Source organism: Ctenocephalides felis, unplaced genomic scaffold (genome assembly GCF_003426905.1).
Source record: "Ctenocephalides felis isolate EL2017-DRISC unplaced genomic scaffold, ASM342690v1 CF-g0.4_SCAFFOLD_03572, whole genome shotgun sequence".
Classification (NCBI taxonomy): domain Eukaryota; kingdom Metazoa; phylum Arthropoda; class Insecta; order Siphonaptera; family Pulicidae; genus Ctenocephalides; species Ctenocephalides felis.
Window position 1 is genome coordinate 33,868,625 of NW_020539726.1, and position 19,190 is coordinate 33,887,814.

The 19,190-nt window shown below is 27.4% G+C and overlaps 3 protein-coding genes across 3 annotated transcripts; 2 read left to right on the forward strand and 1 right to left on the reverse strand.

The window, feature by feature from the left end:
* Positions 1 to 1,072: 1,072 nt before the first annotated feature.
* Positions 1,073 to 11,949, reverse strand: LOC113387919 (dedicator of cytokinesis protein 9-like; the record flags this gene model as incomplete). The annotated part of the gene is given in 7 exon segments (XM_026625303.1): positions 1,073 to 1,297; positions 2,341 to 2,595; positions 3,520 to 3,645; positions 3,917 to 4,082; positions 5,952 to 6,162; positions 8,195 to 8,373; positions 11,719 to 11,949. Coding segments are annotated over 6 exon segments (1,145 nt in total), but the record flags the coding sequence as incomplete, so codon positions are not given.
* A 1,167-nt stretch (positions 11,950 to 13,116) lies between these two features.
* LOC113387831 (testicular acid phosphatase homolog) lies at positions 13,117 to 15,561 on the forward strand. Its single transcript, XM_026625212.1, has 8 exons — positions 13,117 to 13,247; positions 13,335 to 13,444; positions 13,899 to 14,066; positions 14,132 to 14,209; positions 14,291 to 14,476; positions 14,679 to 14,800; positions 14,858 to 15,101; positions 15,399 to 15,561. Exons 3-6 carry the CDS (start codon positions 13,914 to 13,916, stop codon positions 14,784 to 14,786), a joined length of 525 nt encoding a protein of 174 aa, XP_026480997.1. The 5' UTR covers positions 13,117 to 13,247; positions 13,335 to 13,444; positions 13,899 to 13,913; the 3' UTR covers positions 14,787 to 14,800; positions 14,858 to 15,101; positions 15,399 to 15,561.
* A 324-nt stretch (positions 15,562 to 15,885) lies between these two features.
* LOC113388391 (lysosomal acid phosphatase-like) lies at positions 15,886 to 17,980 on the forward strand. Its single transcript, XM_026625775.1, has 6 exons — positions 15,886 to 16,013; positions 16,673 to 16,783; positions 16,868 to 17,035; positions 17,569 to 17,649; positions 17,725 to 17,916; positions 17,975 to 17,980. Exons 1-6 carry the CDS (start codon positions 15,906 to 15,908, stop codon positions 17,978 to 17,980), a joined length of 666 nt encoding a protein of 221 aa, XP_026481560.1. The 5' UTR covers positions 15,886 to 15,905.
* The last annotated feature ends 1,210 nt before the right edge of the window (positions 17,981 to 19,190 follow it).

A 19,190-nucleotide genomic window follows, 5' to 3' on the forward strand; every position in this document is an offset into this window, starting at 1 on the left:
AAAAACATTCGTAAATGTACTACTGGTTTTGAAAAAAAAATTTAAAAACGTTTTATGAATTAGAGTGGTCCTGAAGATGGATTTTTTCAAATTTCTTCGCTCCCAGGGTCTCAAAAGCTTCCAAAATGATAATAGAACACTCTTTGAAAGTTTTAAGTCTTAATATTAACTTTAAGATAGTCCGCACTCCAACCAAAGTTTCCTGGTTCTTTGATTAAATTGCGGACTATCTAAAAGTTAATATTAAGAGCTAAAATTTTCAGGGAATGTTTTTTTGTCAATTTGGAAGCATTTGAGCCCTTGGGAGCAAAGAAATTCTAACAAATCCATATTAAGGACCACCTTATTATATATAAAAAAACATATGATATTACACGTATACAAAAAATTTATCAGCAGTAAATTTTAGAGGCCTATGAGAAGTGCGATTGACTTAAAATGATACAAAAAATTACCAAAGTTGCAAAGCACTTTTAGCAATTAAATAATTTTATGTTTGTAGTATATATTTATATATAACTTATAAAATAATTATCGAACAAAAAACTTACCAACGGTCCCTTTCGAAGCTTTACTTCAAAACTCTTCTAATCTACCCTGATTCGTACAACATTCAAAAATTTAATTCCGAATTGTTTTTCTTAACGTAATAAATAAATGTACAATTAATACTTGTTCGCAAATTATTCGCATTAACACTTATGTAATAAAATTTAAGGGTTCAATTCAAGGATAAAATAAAAATTTTATGCCAAGTTAGGGGTCTATATACGTATGAGTCGGTAGTCAGAAATTGTCAAAGAGCTATGTATTTTACATATAAAATCAAACATTTACATATAAAATGTATAAACGTAAAATTTTACATATAAAACGTATACGTTAGCAGAAAGTTGCACTGGTAATAAAATTGTTCTTTGACGTTTTGGAGGTTAGTTTTTATGTGTAAAGCGCCTGTTCGCACAGCAACTACATAGATTTTCGACTGTTCGTTACTACCAACTCATACGAAGATAGATCCCTATCCTAGTATTACCATAATTTTTCTACTTCATCCTAAAATTTACCCCAAATTAATACTTATACTTAAATAATTATTATTACTAATTATAAAATACATAACAAACGTTTTAATAACTACGAAAAATGAGTTGTATACAATTAAAAAATAATATTGATAACAAAATTATTAAATGTATATATACATGGCAAATGTTTTTTTAAAAACTAGAATAAATAGTTGAGGGCGATTCGAGTCGGTTATTCGTTCTTGATTATTTGAAATAAAATCCAGAAGCTGAAATATTATAAAGTAATATTTTACAACGAGTGAATATAAATATAAACTAGTTGTAAGTGGCATTTTGCCTTAAGGCAAGTTGCATGAACTTCCCCGAAATGTGTAGTAATTGACTTAAGGGGCACAACTAGTGTAACGGCCTAAAAAAAAGGTGATTTTTGGGAATTTATATAAAAAAAACTGCTTTATCAAACATTTCAGAACTTTTAGAAATATATTTATACATGTTTTAAGAATATGTAGTAAAATTTTTGAAGGAAAAAATTGAATATTTTTTAAGTTATCGTCGATCTCCAACGGCGCGACAAAAAAAGGCCCATAACTGCTGCAGTGATACCGGCCTTCTACGTGGATGAAATCAAAAAAAAAATTCTCGTTAAACTAGATATTATTGTCTGTAAAATGAACTACGATAAAAAAATAAATCAAAAATTGACAAAATAGAGGCGTTTTTTTTTTAAAAAAGTCGAATTTTACCCAAAATTTTGGTCGTTTTTGGACTGCCAAAATTCGATTTTTGATCCGATCAAAAAATCGATAGTTCATTTTACGAAGAACTATATAAAGAACATGTAAAAAAAAATTGGTAGCGATCGGATCATCCGTTTTTGAGTAATCACTGCAGCAAATTCGAAAAATGCTGTTTCGAGAAAAACGCGTTTAAAGATAAAATGATCGTTGTACTATATACTATACATATACTTTTTAAATGGCTGTAACTCAAAAAACTATTTGAGATATCGATTTGAAATTTTAATATGATATTTATAATTTATAATATCTGTAATTTTGCATTAAGGCAAGTATCAGTGGGTATTATACCAGGGCGGTATTGAGTCCGACATACCCAGACAAAACACCAGTCTGGAACTCATAAATGCATTTCCTTCGCTATACAAAAAAAAAACTTACAATGTACTCCACTTCATAAAAAACAGACTTTAAACTTATTGAGATTTTTCAGCATGTACTTTTTGACATATTCCAATATTTTTACCATGGACCAAATATTTCCTTGAGACACTATTACTATCCCTTACCTTTATTTAGGCAGTACTAGAATTTAGGCAGTACTAGAATTGTACTGAGCTCCACTGATTGCACTGAAAAGTGCCAAACTATCCCTTTGTCCACATTCATCTGGCAAGGGCCACAAAGATTCATTAAATATTTGTGATAATTGTTCACAAAGTTTTTGGAAATTGTCCCTTAAAGCGTTTTGGTACTCTTGTTGGTCGGTGGTGATCAATCTGTCGTTGACTCGTAGGGCTTCGTTGCAAATTCTAACAAACTCCCTAGAAAATAAATAAAGGCAGTGAGAAAACTGTATCTTCTATATATATATATATAAATAAGTCGGGTTTTCCTTCCTGACGAAATAACTCCAGAACGCACGAACCGATTTCGACAATTTTGCATTCGTTGGAAAGGTCTCGGGCTCCGCAAGGTTTATAGCTAAGAAAATTAGTTGTGCATGGCATCGTGCCTTAATGCAAGCTGCTGGAACTTTACGCACCGTAATTAAATATTTGAGTAATGACATTAGTGAGAATTATCAGAATTATGCTTGGTTAAGTCAACGAGCAATTCTTGCCGCATTAAATAATGATGTACACGCACTGAATTTCACCATTCAATCAAAAATTGCTGGCGATTTGGTGACATACCAATGATTCCGACTGGTCTTCCGTTTGACTTCAAACGATTGCAATTTCCAGTTCGCCTTGCGTTCGCAATAACAAGTCGCAAGGCCAATCGCTTAGTGTTTGCGGGATAAATTTTAAATAGATTATTTAGATAATCATTGTTTTTCACATGGGCAGTTATACGTTGCCTGTTCACGAATTGAAAAATCATCCGCTTTCATTGTGTTAACGTCAGACCAAAAAACAAAAAATGTGGTTTACCAAAGAGCACTTAAATGAAACGGATAATTTGCAGATTCACTTTCATTTACTTTTAGAGAAGTTCAACTAAAAAACACTTCATTTTTGTAATCGAAATAAATTCATTACTGTTGTATAATAAAATCAAATTTTTCCTTTTCAAATATAAAACAAACAAAAATTTTCTTCATCTTTCTCACGAAACCATCTGGTGGCGAAACGGAGTTCGTCGGGTTTGCTAGTTTAATTATATAAATGAATAAATAAACCAGGTGAAAAGAAGTGTCTCGTTGTTTTTCTCTTATAGTTGTAAAACTTTTTTATAATATTTACCTAAAAACATCCTTAAGTTCTTCAACTTTATCCTCCGGATATTGCAAGGACAAGGCAGGATCCAAGAAAACAGTTGCATAAGCCAAAGGTCCTGCATTCACTTGAACACACACACTTCCTTGCAACCTGCAAAAAATACATATAAATCAATCTAATAAAATATCTACACTTTTCACAAACTAAGGTTTTGGTATTTTTGCAAGTTTTTTTTTCTACGGTTTTATTTGTTGTCCATTTTGTTTGGTAGATATGAAAATTGCAATGTAATGAAAATATAATTAATCAGGTTTGTTTTTAAGTAAGTTATTTATCAATAATATTCGAACATGTTATCAATATGAATCTAAATATTTTTCTGTATATATATATATATATATATATATATATATATATTTACCTAAGTTGTAATTTCTTAGCATCCAAAGGTCTGGCAGAAACTGCTTCGTCCAACTCGGAAACTCTTGATCTCATTTCGTCCAAGGCGACTTCTATGGGCGACAATTCTACTGATCGTTTTGCGGTTACAGGAATCCTTTTGAGGACGTAGGGGAAGGCATATTGTGCTAAAAAATAAATTATAAATAATATATGTATATATATATAAAATATATATATATATATATATATATTATATCGGACAAAATATTTTGGGACAACAACATCAATTTAATTACAAAAATTCTAACAGATAACTCCTATCCCCTAAAACTTATAAATTCCGTAACCAGTAACAGATAAACATACCTTTTGAATAAAATGAACAATTCCACAGTATAAAACGATTTACCTGACTCAGAAACTCATTCTGGTGTAATATGTTTGCCATACATTAAAGAATTGTATGTTCCTTGGAAAAAACTTTTTTATAAATCTGGACTCCGAGACTTGTAACCAATTTTAGTACAACTACTAGCACTATTTTTACAAAAACAAAAACCCCTTTTAATATCGAACGACTCAGAAATCTCGTCTATCAAATAAATTGTTTAGATTGTAATTCAATTTACATAGGAGAAACAAGCCAGAACTTAATGAAACGTTTACAACAACATAAAAACAATTCAAAAAATCCGAGACAGTTTAAAACTATGATTGCGGAGCATATTTATACTTTAAAACACAATATGGACTTTTTTACCCGACTGTACTACAATTCGAACAAAATTTATTCAAACGAAGAATTATAGGAGAATCTGTTTTAACTATTTTAACAACAATAAATAAACGGAATGAACTTAACACGCTGTGCGACACAAATCTCTTTTATTTAGATAGTATTTCCAAATTTCTCACAAAACAATAAAAACGACGCGCAAAGGATTCGCAATTCGTTCCACACATGTGTAGAATCTTGGTAAAAAATATTTTTTATAAAATCTTTTCTTCATTATTTCTTCAATCAGTCTACGAACAACAAACTATCCAATTGTGATTTTTTAAATTAGTATTTTGTGAAAATATTTATTAGTTAAATTATTAGTTTAATAATGTTTAATATAATGTTTAATATAAAAAAGTTTAATGTTTATAGTGTAGTGCATTACGATATCCTGATACCATGGATTATTAAAATTTTCCAATTCAACACTAAGATCTACTAATTGTAAGTACTAATTGCTATTTTATTTTTTCTTTTCACTCCAATTCAAATGTTTTAGTTTTTAATTTCATTTTTAGTTTCCACTGAATGAAGGCTAGGATTATAGCCGAAACGTATGGATTTAAAATAAATTTTTGAAAGAAATTCATGTTTTTTATTGATGTTATGCCCGATTACTAGACTTTGTTAATACATATGTCAACATCAAATTCAGAATCATACAAAATATATTTATATAATATATTGATTCTATAAACCGATAAATGATCAGTTATATCAGTTAATATGTGCTCCTTTAATTTCTCTTCTATTAATTATATTAGTTATGATATTTTTTTACACAAGTTTAGTGTTCAATAAATTTTATATAATTTATTTTTGTGTTTTTCCTGGTTTGGTATGTATATAATTTTCTACCTTGTTATATTTATATATTTAATATCAACTGTTGTTATTTATGCAATATGTTTTATTAAATTACTGATTGATGACATACATTAAGTGTCGAAACGTTTAATGGAATAATTTTTTTTTTCTATTTTAATCTTTTTTTAATTCGACGATTGGGCTACAAAATACTTCAAATATATATCTTATATATATATATATATATATATATATATAAATAGAGCTCAATATTATGTTAGATTCGCTAAAACTCAAAACCGACTGAACTGATTTGGCCAGTTTTAGTCTTGAAAAATTCGTGCTACTCCAGAGATTGTGGGAAAGGTGAGATATTATTTGAAAATCACGTAGAAACTTTACATTTTTCATTATTTAATTTGAAATGAAATTAACTAGTTTGTATATATTAAAATTTATTTTTTACTTGTGAGTATGGTCCTCCTCTTCCACTGATCCATGGGAGATCCTCTCGTCCTGCCATCTCTGGTGAAAGGAGCTTCGTACATGAAGGTTTTTACATCATGGTTAACTTCAAATTCGCTATAATGTTCTGGTAATTGTCCTGGTTCCCAATGAGGAGTCAAATGGGTCACCTGGATGTAGGCCAGTCGAGAGTCTAATGAAGATTCATCCACCTAAATAGAAATAATCAATATAAATGAATAAAATTTAATCTCATAACAAACTTGTATAAATTTTGGTAATGAATATATCTTGTTATTAAATTATGAATAATAATTTTGTTTTATATAATAAAACGCAAATAGTAGTTGTCTAAGGCAAGTAGTTAATGTCCAATACATCATGACTATACTTATTAGTATTTTCTGAAGTCACATTTCTGATATGCAGAAATTGACACAAAATTCGATTTTTACAGGAGACTATATTTAAGACTTATCTGCAGCTTCAAGTAAAAATTTGATATCATACATCTTGATATCGAGCCAGCAGAGATTGGACTCAAACTATCTCCATGTTGCCATATAAAACTAGTTGGTTTGGTATTTAGCCTTGAGGCAAGTTACATGAAGTTCCCGATATGTGTAAATAATCGACTTAATCAATAAAAAATAAATTAATTTATGAGTGATTAAAAGTATTCCGAGTGGATTTATTACACATAATTGAAAACGAACGAACACGTTAACTTGGAAGTATTTTCTAAAAAAAAATTTTCACAAATCAACAATTTTTTATAATTGAACCAGTCTCCGTAGGACTTTAATGGTAGGTATGTTCATTAAGACCAAGTAGTACTATCGTTATACCAAGTAAATCCTCTCATTGAAATATTAACAAACGTCAAAACAACTACTCATTTCCTCAAATTTTGATGAATTTTTAAAATTAAACTACTTGTCGTAAGGCCGTAATAATTCAGTCGTAAGACCATGATATCCACGCCAAAAAAAGTTCCATAAAAATCGTCTTAATTTTTTTTTCAACAGTTAATTACAAGAAAACGGCTCGGTAGATTTTCACCTAAAACTAATCAGTACCATTCCCAACTAATATCTTTCGAACAGTGTTTGATTTTTTTAAATCCGTTCGGTAGAATGAGCTTAAATGTGAACGAAAAGTTTAACCCTTTTTTTCAAATTTCAAAGAAACGGCTCGGCCGATCGTCGCACGAAAGTGACAAGCGATAGTCCTCATTGAGGGACTCAAATGGTTTTTAAATTTCTGAAATAGGTTCAGGCGTTTTTGAGCAATCGTCGATGAAAGGTCTAATTTTGGCAAATGCCAAAAAACGATACTAATTTTTGCAAACTTTGACGAATTTTTAAAGCTAAACGAGTTGTCGTAGGGCCGTAATATTTTAGTATGATCTAGAAGACTATGGTATCTACCGTCACAAAAATAATGATAAAAATCGTCGAAAAAAAATGTTTTAACACTTTATTACAAGAAAACTGCCCGGCCGATCTTCTCCAAAAACTAACTTTATTACAAGAAAACGACTCGGTAGATTTTCACCTAAAACTAATCAGTACCATTCTCAACCAATATCTTTCGAACGGTTTTTGGATTTTCAAAATCGATTCAGAATTGCGGGCTAAAACGTAGACGAAAAATTTTTCACTTTTCTGCAATTTACAAAGAAACGGTTCGGCCGATCGTCGCTCAGAAACGATAGACCTCATCGAGATACATCGAATGGCTTTTAAATTTTTGAAATCGGTCCAGCCGTTTTTGAGAAAACGGCGTTTTACGGCAAAAAATCTGTTGGTGCACACGCACACACACACACACACACACACACACACACACATACTTTTTCCAAATTTGGTCTCATTCGATTCAGAATGGCTTGAAACGTCGAGAAAACATAAAATTAGCGAATCGGATTTTTTGATGAAAACATAAACTTCTCCTTCGGGAAGTTAATAAAACATGTAACTATAGTAGTATTTTGGATAAAATAAAAGTGACCTTGCAGTAAGATGTGTAACCTTGATCAGTTGTGTTACAATGCACAGCGATTGAACATCATACATATAGGAGAGCAATATGTGCTCTTTTAAATTTTTTTTCATTAATTATATTAGTTATGATATTCTTTTACACAAGTTAGTGTTCAATAAATTTTATGTAAACAAAAATGGCTTCAGAAATGTTTCTATTTCATTTGGATAAATAGAGAAGATATAATTATTTCCCAACCTGTGAAGAATCGTTGACCATCCTTACGACTTCGACTCCGAATTTATCAGAATAGAGTTTGTGCAGCCTTTCGGTGATTTCTCCTAAACCAGTAAGTTTTGGTTCCTTATAAACATATTCGACACCATCTTCTTCCTCAAAATAGGCTCTGCCAAAGAAAGCCACTCTATAGTATCGACCTGTAATAAATTATAATAAAACTGTATTAATTTATCATGCTATATCTAGGACAGACACCCAAGAATATTTTAATTTGAAGCTTGAAAAACTTTCTACCATTTATTTCTTTCTTTGCAATATTATTAATTTATATATAAATTTGTATTTATTCATATATGGATTTGTTGTTAATAATAAAAAAATAGAATAGAGACAAAGAGATAAAGATAGATAGCCCGAATATAAAAATTAAAGTTCCTATTTCAAATGTTTTTTCAATATAATTATCAGCAAATTCGTCGAATTAAAATTAGTATTAATTTATTAACTAATCTGTATTTATACATTTCGACACTTCACGTGTGTCATCATTCAGAAAATATAAATCACAAAACTTTATTTTAAACAATTTAATACTAGAACATTACGTTTAAAATTTATTAAGCAAAAATTATTTTAGAACAATTTAAAACTACTATTTACTTAGAATTTGAAACAATTTCTGCTATATATTTTTTTTCATTATTTTATCAATTATTGTTTTTTTCTATTGGTTATTCATTTATATATAAAGGGCTATATATTTATAAATATTTATTATTAATTTATATTTACATATAAAACCAGAAAATCCGAAACACAAAGTTTGAGCAAAATTATTTAAAAAAATGATTTTTAATTTTTTAAGAATAAAACTACTACTGGTTTAAAATAAATATATGAATTTAGTGCTTATTTATATGCAAATTATATATTTCATTTTATAATAAAAATAGTATTTTAGTGTCAAAATGAAGTACAGTATGCATAAAATTATTTGTTTATATTAAACTTCTTAATTATCAATGAAAATACTATTTGTTTAGGATTTGAAACAATTTCTACCTTATATTTCTTTGCATTATTTTTTCTGGTTATTCATTTAAAAATAAGTATATATATACGTATAAAATTTATTATTAATTTATATTCAAATTAAAGAGCTTATATATAAATATAGTATTCATTTATATGTGAATCATATTTTTTATTTTATGCATTTTTAGTAGTATTATTTGAATTCAGTATTATGTTTGTTAATTTTAGTGTCAAAAAGAGGTACAGTTGCAAAAATATTGTTAAAATTAATTTTATAAAAATATATTTTAATTTTGAATGAATAATGATTTAATTTAGGATTGGGAATATTTCTTTGCATTTTTTTATATTTTTTGTTTTATTTATTCTTTTATATGAAAGTTACTGTTTAAATATATGAAAATAGGTAATAAGGTTGAAAATTGAATAAATAAATAAAAAATATTTATATAAATTATAAGGTTTAAAAAAGTATACTCATATTTTCAAAATTTTAAAAATCTAACCATGTATAAATTTTAGTACAAAAAGAACCCCATAAACTAATATATTTATCAGGAAATGTAGATAGTAGTTTTTAGAAATGAAAATAAAAATAAATATCCTTGTTATTTTAGATACTATTTTATGAAAATAAATGAACAACAACTTTTAACCATTATTTTGTAAAATTGATGAAATGCGAATAAATGATTTCGCCACTTTCCAAATTGTATACAAATTTTGCAACAAAAACAAGTGTTTTTGCCAAATATTGCTACAAAATGAAGTTGCATTTGAAAAAAACAACTAAAAATAATCTAGGTGTGTGTTGAACAGGCGATTGGAACATGTTGCAAAAATTAAATGTTGTAAATAAATGAGTTTTTAAATTATACATTACAAAAAAATAAAACAAAAAATTGTACCAAAATTAAGGACAAATATGTTAAGAATAAACAAACCATAATAAAAAAATTTTTTTTTTTTCAAAGTTAACTTGGCTTTTTCATTCGAGCTATATTTAAGAAAAATATAATTGAAATTCAGTGAGAAATATTTATTGACTGAAAGAGGGATGAAAAATTATTCGATTACTAAAATAACTAATACGAATTAGGGTTTGTGGTAAGAAGGTGAAAATTTAGATCTGAAAGTGTTCTTTAGTTACAACAAGTAAAATAATTGAAATTGATCATAAATTTAAAAAAATCTTAAGGGTTGCCAAACCTTACCACTTAGGTATATGAAAAGTAGATATTGGCCGATTTTTGTCGACATTGATGCATATTTAAAGTATTTAGCAGCCCAGAATTGAAAAAGAGGTTAAAATAGAAAAATTCTTTATTCTATTGAACGTTTTGACACTTAATGTGTGTCATCATTCAGTAACCTAAAGAAAACATATTACATAAATAACAATTTGATTTTTTTTAATTTATTTTTGTAATATGTTTTTTTAGATCACTGAATGATGACACACATTAAGTTTCGAAACGTTTAATAAAAAATTTTCATTATATATAATAGGTTGTCAAATATCTCCCTTCCGCGTTTTTGTATTATAAACCAAGAGCAAAAAAGCGGAAGGGAGATATATATATATATATATATATTTTGAATATTCTTGAATTTGATGTTGATATATATGTTTAATTTGAGTTTAATATTCGGGCGTAACATCAATAAAAATAAAAATATTATTTTTATTGATGTTACGCCCGAATATTAAACTCAAATTAAATATATATATATATATATATATATATATATATATGTATGTATGTATAAGGTCTCGGGCTCATAGCTAAGAAAATTAATGGTGCATGGCATCGTGCCCTAATGCAAATTGCTGGAACTTCACGCACCGTAATTAAAAATTAGAGTAGTGACATTAGTGAGAATTATCAGAATTATGCTTGGTTAAGTCAACGAGCAATTCTTGTCGCAAAGAATAATGATGTACACGCACTGAATTTCACCATTCAATCAAAAATTGCTGGCGATTTGGTGACATACCAATGATTCCGACTGGTCTTCTGTTTGACTTCAAATGATTGCAATTTCCAGTTCGCCTTGCGTTCGCAATAACAAGTCGCAAGGCCAATAGCTTAGTGTTTGCGGGATAAATTTCGAATAGATTATTTAGAAAATCATTGTTTTTTACTTGGGCAGTTATACGTTGCCTGTTCACGAGTTGGGAAACCATCCGCTTTGTTTGTGTTAATGTCAGACCAAAAAACAAAAAATGCGGTTTACCAAAGAGCACTTCAATGAAACGGATAATTTGCGGATTCACTTTCATTTACTTAGAGACGTTTAACTAAAAAACACTTCTTTTTGTAATCGAAATAAATTCATTACTGTTGCGCAATAAAATCAAATTTTTCCTTTTCAAATATAGAACAAACAAAAAATTTCTTCATCTTTCTCACGAAACCATCTGGTGGCGAAACGGAGTTCGTCGGGTTTGCTAGTATATATATATATATATATATATATATATATATTTATATATATCCTCCTACCTAGTAATCTTTTCCCCGTCCTGGCGACTTCGGCTACGCGTAGACAGGCCTCTCTCAATCGGCCGTAGCAGGCGGCCAAAGCCTCGTAGTCCCTTCTACGTTCATGAATTGGCAGTATGAGACGATATAAGCTACCCAAAAGCTCGTACCTTTCCGAAAGCTCTAAGCTCTCGGCGCAAGCCTCCAATTGGTCTAAGAGTTGCTGTTCTGTGTACTGGGTTTCATGAACACCTAAAAAAATAAAAGTATTATATTATTATAAATATAATAAATTCTATTCTTGTCTATAATATATTGTAAGCACATATGTATAAAAATGGAGAAACTGATTATTTTATTTTTACAAACAAGTTAGGTAATTGTAGTATATATCACTATTCAACAATCCTTAATAATAATTATGCAAATTTACAGAAACTTATAATAATTTTATATTATCATTATATATTCAATTATAATTATTTTATAGTAATATTCAGAAATGTATCAAATATCGTAAATACATGAAAAAATCATACAATTAAATACATCATTTTGACAACTGAGTTCTAAAGATATGAACTCTACAGTCAAAATCTTTAACATATTATATTCGAAAGTAACGTTAAAATTTCCAAAAATTTCAAAAAAAAATGGCTATCGGTTCGGACGCGAGGATGTCGGATTACTGGAAGCGTCGTTCTAACGAAGTGCCAGATTAATGAAATTCTTCCATATGTAGAATTCTTCTATATGTAATGTTACTTAACTTTTCAAGCTTTTTTTGACTATTAAAATTATTAATAATATTAATTTTACTGGCCTTCTCCCAACTTTCCTTAAATCGTAAAAATTTATTTTGAAAATTCATAAAGAGCATAAAAATTTCTCAAAGATTGAAAATACTCGTAAATGTATTTTCAGCTATTATTAATTTTATTTTAAATTGATTTTTAGAAGTTGAAAGAAAATCCCACTTTTTATTGAGGCTTATCTTAATTGTTATTATCCAAATTAAATATTATATAGGTATAATAGATAAGTTTATTTCTGATAGAAGTTTAAAAACAGATGCAACAAAGATACGATAAATTAAGGTAAGATAAAAATGATTTAATAAAAATTAAATATCCATAAGGAAAAAATACAATAATTAAATCGAATTGTTGATTCAATTGGGTTCTATCAAATCAAATAAAATATGATATTAATAAACATAATTTCTCATCAATTAAATCATCTATCTCTTCAACTTTTACACCCCTGCAATTTTAAACGCATATATTAAAACACAATACATTGGCAAAGTTCTCAAAATGTTGATCATAATATTTATGTTTTTTGGGATTATGAAATAGCAATTGCAAAAATATTATAAAGAGCCTTACTGACCTCAAATTACAACTTTTTAATTAAGTCATTTCATTTATTATTAATAGCAAAATTAATTGAAAATGAAGTTTAAAGTATTAGTTTTAATTGTTTTAGTCCAAAGGTTGTCAGCCCAAACACCATGTGATAAAGGGTCAAAATTATTACTCGTTTCAGCGGTATTTATAAACTTATCATAGGATCATAAATATTCATCATGATATTTATGAATGTGTTTTAGGAAGTAATTTTATTTATTTTTATAGATGTTTAGACATGGTGAGAGAACACCAGAACCTGAACAAATGAAAAGTTCCCAAAGTATGAACAGAAAACAAATCTATTTGATCCTCCTGGACTAGGACAACTCACGGATGTAAGTAAATTTACTGATAGTTTCAAAGTTGTTATACGATTTTTGTATTTTAAATGATTATTTGGTTTATATTTTATACAATAAAATGAAATGATTGAAGTATAATTTTGACACACAATTTAACTTGATCCAGTTATATTACTATATCATAATATTTTTTTTTACTAATGGACATCTAAAACATAGAGAAAATATAAAAAATCAATGACAATAAGTAGAAGTTATCGATATCACTTCTGCTTTAAATAAAATATTCACTTGAACGAGAGTAAAACTAAGATTCTACATAAAAAACATGAAATTCAATTTCTATAAGCAGATGTACTTTTTAAGACTCTTGGTAAAGATAACAGGCAAAACGTTTCTGCTTATTGATTGGAAAATTTGTCAAAATGAAATTATTAAAAATATTTATGCATTAGATTTATGCATTAATTCAGGCTTTTACTTTCAGAAAGGCAAACAAACTATGCATGAACTTGGTCTGAAGCTCAAAAACAAATATGCTGATAAATTATATGGCAAAGATTGCGTTACAAGAAACAAAGTTAGAATGGAGTCTACGAAATATAGACGATGTTTGATCAGTGCTCAGATCGTTCTAAATGCTTTACTTGGCGAAGTACAGTTAAAAAAAAAATTAAAAAAACATATGGCACTGGGAGATTAAATTTTTATTATTTACAGAACAGAGATCCAAAGACATTTGAATGGGGCAACATCAAATATTTAAATAAAACTTTAAGTGAGGAAAAAGAGAAGTTGGTACGATCACATGCTGATAAGTTGATAATAATTTGTATATTAATTTATATCTTTATCTATGTGATATTTTTTCATATTTAGTATAAAAATTATTATAATAAGGATTGTCCAGAGTATATGAGGCTTGTACAAACAAGTGCGAAAACCAAACAGAGAAACTTGGCTAGTTGTCAAAAACCAATGGAAATAATGGGAGGAAAGCTAGGAGTAAAAGATCCACATAATCCGCTGTTGGTGTGGTACATGTATGAACTATATACTGCACAGGTATGCTTAAATTATATGCAAATTGAAAAGTTCTTGTTACATTCAAGCCATATTTAAAATTTTGAAGTAGCATTTCAAAAATAATTATTAATATGTTGAATAAATTAATTTATGTTTGATACTCCTAAAGTATTACTGAAACGACAATATCAATTCAGAACTAGAATTGAGTATGCTTTTTAAATTTTCTCTCATACTTTAGAAATGTACCAATGTTACTCTTCCACCTTGGGCAGATCAGAATATGTTTGATACAATGGAAAAATGCATCCAGACATTTTTAACATTGCTTTTGGCGCTGATGAACTAAAAAATTATCAGGAGGTACGAATTATATTCATCAAAAACATAATGACCCGTTGAAATTATTTTCTTATCCAGGAATATATGTGGATATGATGTGAAAGAGTTCGACAGATTTATAAATGAGAAAAATACCAATAAAGAAAAACTGTTGCGACTCTTTTCTGGACATGATACCACAGTTGCACCAGCATTGGCGGCTTTAGGTGGTTCTCAAGGATTTACAAAAGATGGAAAAGATTTCACTGTTAATATACCATCTTATGGTGCTACTATCGTAACAGAACTCCACCAAGGAAAGGATGGAAATCACTTTATAAAGGTAAAGGCTTTAAGATCATCATAATGGTTCTTCATTTCTTCAATGGTTCTTTTGTATTAGTATTTGAATTAGTACTACATTTAGTAGTAAGTAGTTCTTTTAACCTTGATGTCTATTGTTGTTGGATAGTATATAATTTTTTCCAATATATAAAATATTAAGGTATAAAAAACACCGCAATTTTTTCAAAAATAGTATTATGTATATTTCTTAAGTATATTAGAAAAAATCGTTTCAATCTCATGAAATAAAACAATCGCTTAATTAAAATAAATATTTACATTTGTTTTCTTTCAGATATCATACTGGAATAAAGGCGAAGAATCAGAATTGATAGTAAAAGGTTGCGGTGATACAAGTTGTTGTTCTCTTGATAAATACAAAAATCTTGTGAAAGACATAAGAATTGGAAAGGAAGAACTCACTAATTGCAAAATGCCAATAGGAAATAATAACTTTGCAAAATAATTAAATTGAAGTAATTATTATTAATTTAGTTCATATAAAAATGCATTATTTTTATAGTAAAATATTAAAATTATCAAGATAATTATAAAAATAGTAAGAATTACATAAATATTTTTATACTATTTTTATATAAACTCGTTTTTGTATAAATATTAATAAACAATACGAGATACACTAAATTGAATTTTATTATTTCGCAACATAGTTATGCAACTATTTGTTTTGTTTGAATATCGACGCAATAAAGTTATAATTAGGTAAATCATATAATAATTTCAACGTAGTTATATTATATTCACAGTTTCCATGAGAGTTAGATTTTAATAACATACAAAAATGAAATTTATTTTTTTAATTTCATTAATATTAATTTATATTTCTCCAGAAGTTTTAACCGAAAAACAATGCTGGAAACCAGCTTCAAAATTAGTGCTAGTGACTGGGGTAAAATAAAAAAAATATAAAATTTGTATCAAATTTTTAGTGGCGTTAATATTATTTTAGGAAATGATATTATTTTAGTATTAAAAATGGTCACATAACAATATTGTTGCAACTTGTAACTATAATATAAAATATTGCCAGAATAGAATTTTACGAGATTAGAACAAGAAAAATGTAGAAGACTAAATACTAATTTTAGTTATGACATAATGAAATACATATTATAATACGTAGAACCATTAATGTCGACATTAATTTAATAAAATAATTTTCTTTACAATTTCTTAATAAAAGAATAAAAATTGATACTAAATATTGCATCTTAATCATTCAACTTTCCTTATAATTAATTGAAAATATGTCGTTTTCATATTTAAAATTAAGGTGACTTTCATTGAGAATTTTCTTTACAATTTCTTAATAATAAAGCATGAACACTGGTACTAAATTTTGCATTTTTATCATTCAAAATTTATTGAAAAAATATCGTTTTCATATTTAAAATTGAGTTATGGTATTGTTTGCGTATTTACAATGATATACTAAGTTTATCAAAAAGGCTTAACTAAAATTTTATCTAACTTAGTATTTTCCACTAAATTTCTCTTTTTGGTACTAAAATCACTGATATTTAATATTTATCAATATTTTTCATTTAGATGTTCAGACATGGTGAAAGAACACCAGATCCGGAACAAATGCAAGAATTTCCAAAATATGAATACATAAATGATACTTTTAGTCCTTATGGAAGAGGACAACTTACTACTGTAAGAACACATTTTTAAACTTAATTTTATCGATATAATTATTAAATTTTCATTAATTATTTTATTGATACTTTCTCAATTCAGCTAGGAAAAAGCACAATGTACAATTTGGGAGAAAAATTAAGAAAAAGATATGCCAAAAAATTGTATAAACGATCCTGGTTATACAGAGATGACATCCAAATGGAATCGACGAAATATAAAAGATCTTTGATAAGTGCACAAATTGTTCTTCGAGGATTGTTGGGATATGTAAATATTTTAATTTCATAAATATATACATTAAAGTGGTCCTTAATATGAACATTTTCAAATTTCCTTGCTCCCAAGGGCTCAAATGGTTCCAAATTGATAAAAAACAATTTTCTGAAAGTTTTAGCTCTTAATATTAACGTTTAGATAGAGCGCAATTCAATCAAAGTTTTGTATGAAAATAGCATGAAAAATTTTTCAAAAATTTTAAAAATGTTTTTAGATATAATTTAGCGAACAAATGAATGAGTTTTAATCAAAATTTGCCACTAAGTTTTATCTAAATTTTTTCTTTAATTTTCAAAAATTTTTCCATGCTCTTTCCATACGAAGTTTGATTGAATTGCGCACTATCTAAAGTTAATTTTAAGAGCTAAAACTTTCAGAAAATTGTTTTTTTATCAATGTAGAACCATTTGAGCCCTTGGAAGCAAGGAAATTTGAAAATGTCCATATTAAGGACCACCCTAATATACATATATGTTAATACATTTTATAAAATAGGAAATGAAATGATTGAATTTTCTTTGCAGGATAAGAGAGATGTTCTCAGAAGACGATGGGCTACTTATAAATATCTTAATAGAACTCTGAATGCAGAAAAAGAATTTTTCGTAAGTTTTGTAAAAAAAATTGTACTACGTGCCAATTTAATTTAATTTCAAGTAATGCTTGGATGATTTTTTTAGTTGAAGTTTTATTACAAAAAAGAGATATGTCCAGCATATTTATTACAAATTAAGAACTATTTCGGAAATGGACAAAATCTGGACAAAGTAAGTGCTTGCATGAATCCTATGCAACAAATGGCTCAACATTTAAGAGTAGAAAAACCAGATCCTTTAAAAGTTTGGTACATGAGCGAATTGTATAAAGCACAGGTAAGACATATATTCTTTACAATCTAACTCCTAAATAATTCCTTATAATCTGTTAAAGATATGAAACAAATTCTAACACTAACGAAATATACCTCTTTATTTACCTCTATTTCTAAAATCTCACAATTTTAATAATTTAGAATTAGTAATATGTAATTAATTTAGAATTAGTAATATGTAGTTACTGAGTTGTGATACGAACGAGTTATTCAGCAAAAAAGAAAAGTGGTTGACCAATGGGTTGCTCTCTAAAAAAGTATCAAAAAGCAAACGCAGCTCATAAAACACGTAGTTTCGGTGGTTGGTTAAAAAGTCTAATATACACAAAATGCATTTTATAAATTACGTCAATATCTAAAATGTTTCATATTAATTTATTAAAATTATTACAATTACTCTTTCTCACTAATTAATAAAATTTACTAGCATTAATAATGCAGATCTAGAATTTAGATCCTTATAGCCAATTTTTTTAAAACTTTCAAATTAAAAAAAATTGATCTTAATTTCTAAAATTTTGATAAGTAAAACTAATATTTTTACTAGTTCAATAAAACTAATACTAGTACTCTAATCAATATTTATTACCAATTTATCAAAATTAATGGCCATTTTAATAAACTTCTGAATTTTTTACGCAAAAGATAAAAATCTGAAAGATGAACTACTATAAATTTTTACTTACTTTTTTATTATATTTTAATTATTAACTATATTAATAACATCACAACTAATTTAGTAGCATATATTAAGTTTTCTTATATTTTTTTTCATACTTTTTTTAACTAATTTCTAATTATTAATTATATATATTAAGGTGGTCCATAATATGGATATTATCGAATTCCTTTGCTCCCAAGGGATCAATTGCTTCCAAATTGATAAAAAAAAATTCTCTGAAAGTTTTAGCTCTCAATATTAACGTTAGATAGTGCGCAATTCAATCAAAACTTTGTTTGGAAATAGCATGGAAAAAATGTTGAAAATTGAAAAAAAAAATTTTTAGGTATAACTTAGCGACAAATGAATTAAAAGTGCATAAAAATATGTGTCATTTTTTATTGAAAATTGACGCTCTGTGAAATTTTGAAAATTTTTTCATGCTATTTCCATACAAAACTTTGATGGAATTGCGCTCTATCGAAAAGACAATATTAAGAGCTAAAACTTTCTGATAATTGTTTTTATTCAATTTAGAACCATTTGAGCCCTTGGGAGAAAGGAAATTCGAAAATGTCCATATTAAGGATCGCCCTAATATACCTATACATATA

What these genes read in the sequence shown, in the direction of transcription:
- LOC113388391 (XM_026625775.1), top strand. Translation starts at nt 15,906, where the DNA reads ATGAAATTTATTTTTTTAATTTCATTAATATTAATTTATATTTCTCCA. An exon ending in TTCGAGGATTGTTGGGATAT is followed by an intron (nt 17,036 to 17,568) that starts GTAAATATTTTA and finishes TTTTCTTTGCAG; the next exon opens with GATAAGAGAGATGTTCTCAG. An exon ending in ATGCAGAAAAAGAATTTTTC is followed by an intron (nt 17,650 to 17,724) that starts GTAAGTTTTGTA and finishes TGATTTTTTTAG; the next exon opens with TTGAAGTTTTATTACAAAAA.
- LOC113387831 (XM_026625212.1), top strand. Translation starts at nt 13,914, where the DNA reads ATGCATGAACTTGGTCTGAAGCTCAAAAACAAATATGCTGATAAATTA. An exon ending in TAAATGCTTTACTTGGCGAA is followed by an intron (nt 14,067 to 14,131) that starts GTACAGTTAAAA and finishes TATTATTTACAG; the next exon opens with AACAGAGATCCAAAGACATT. An exon ending in ATGAACTATATACTGCACAG is followed by an intron (nt 14,477 to 14,678) that starts GTATGCTTAAAT and finishes CTCATACTTTAG; the next exon opens with AAATGTACCAATGTTACTCT.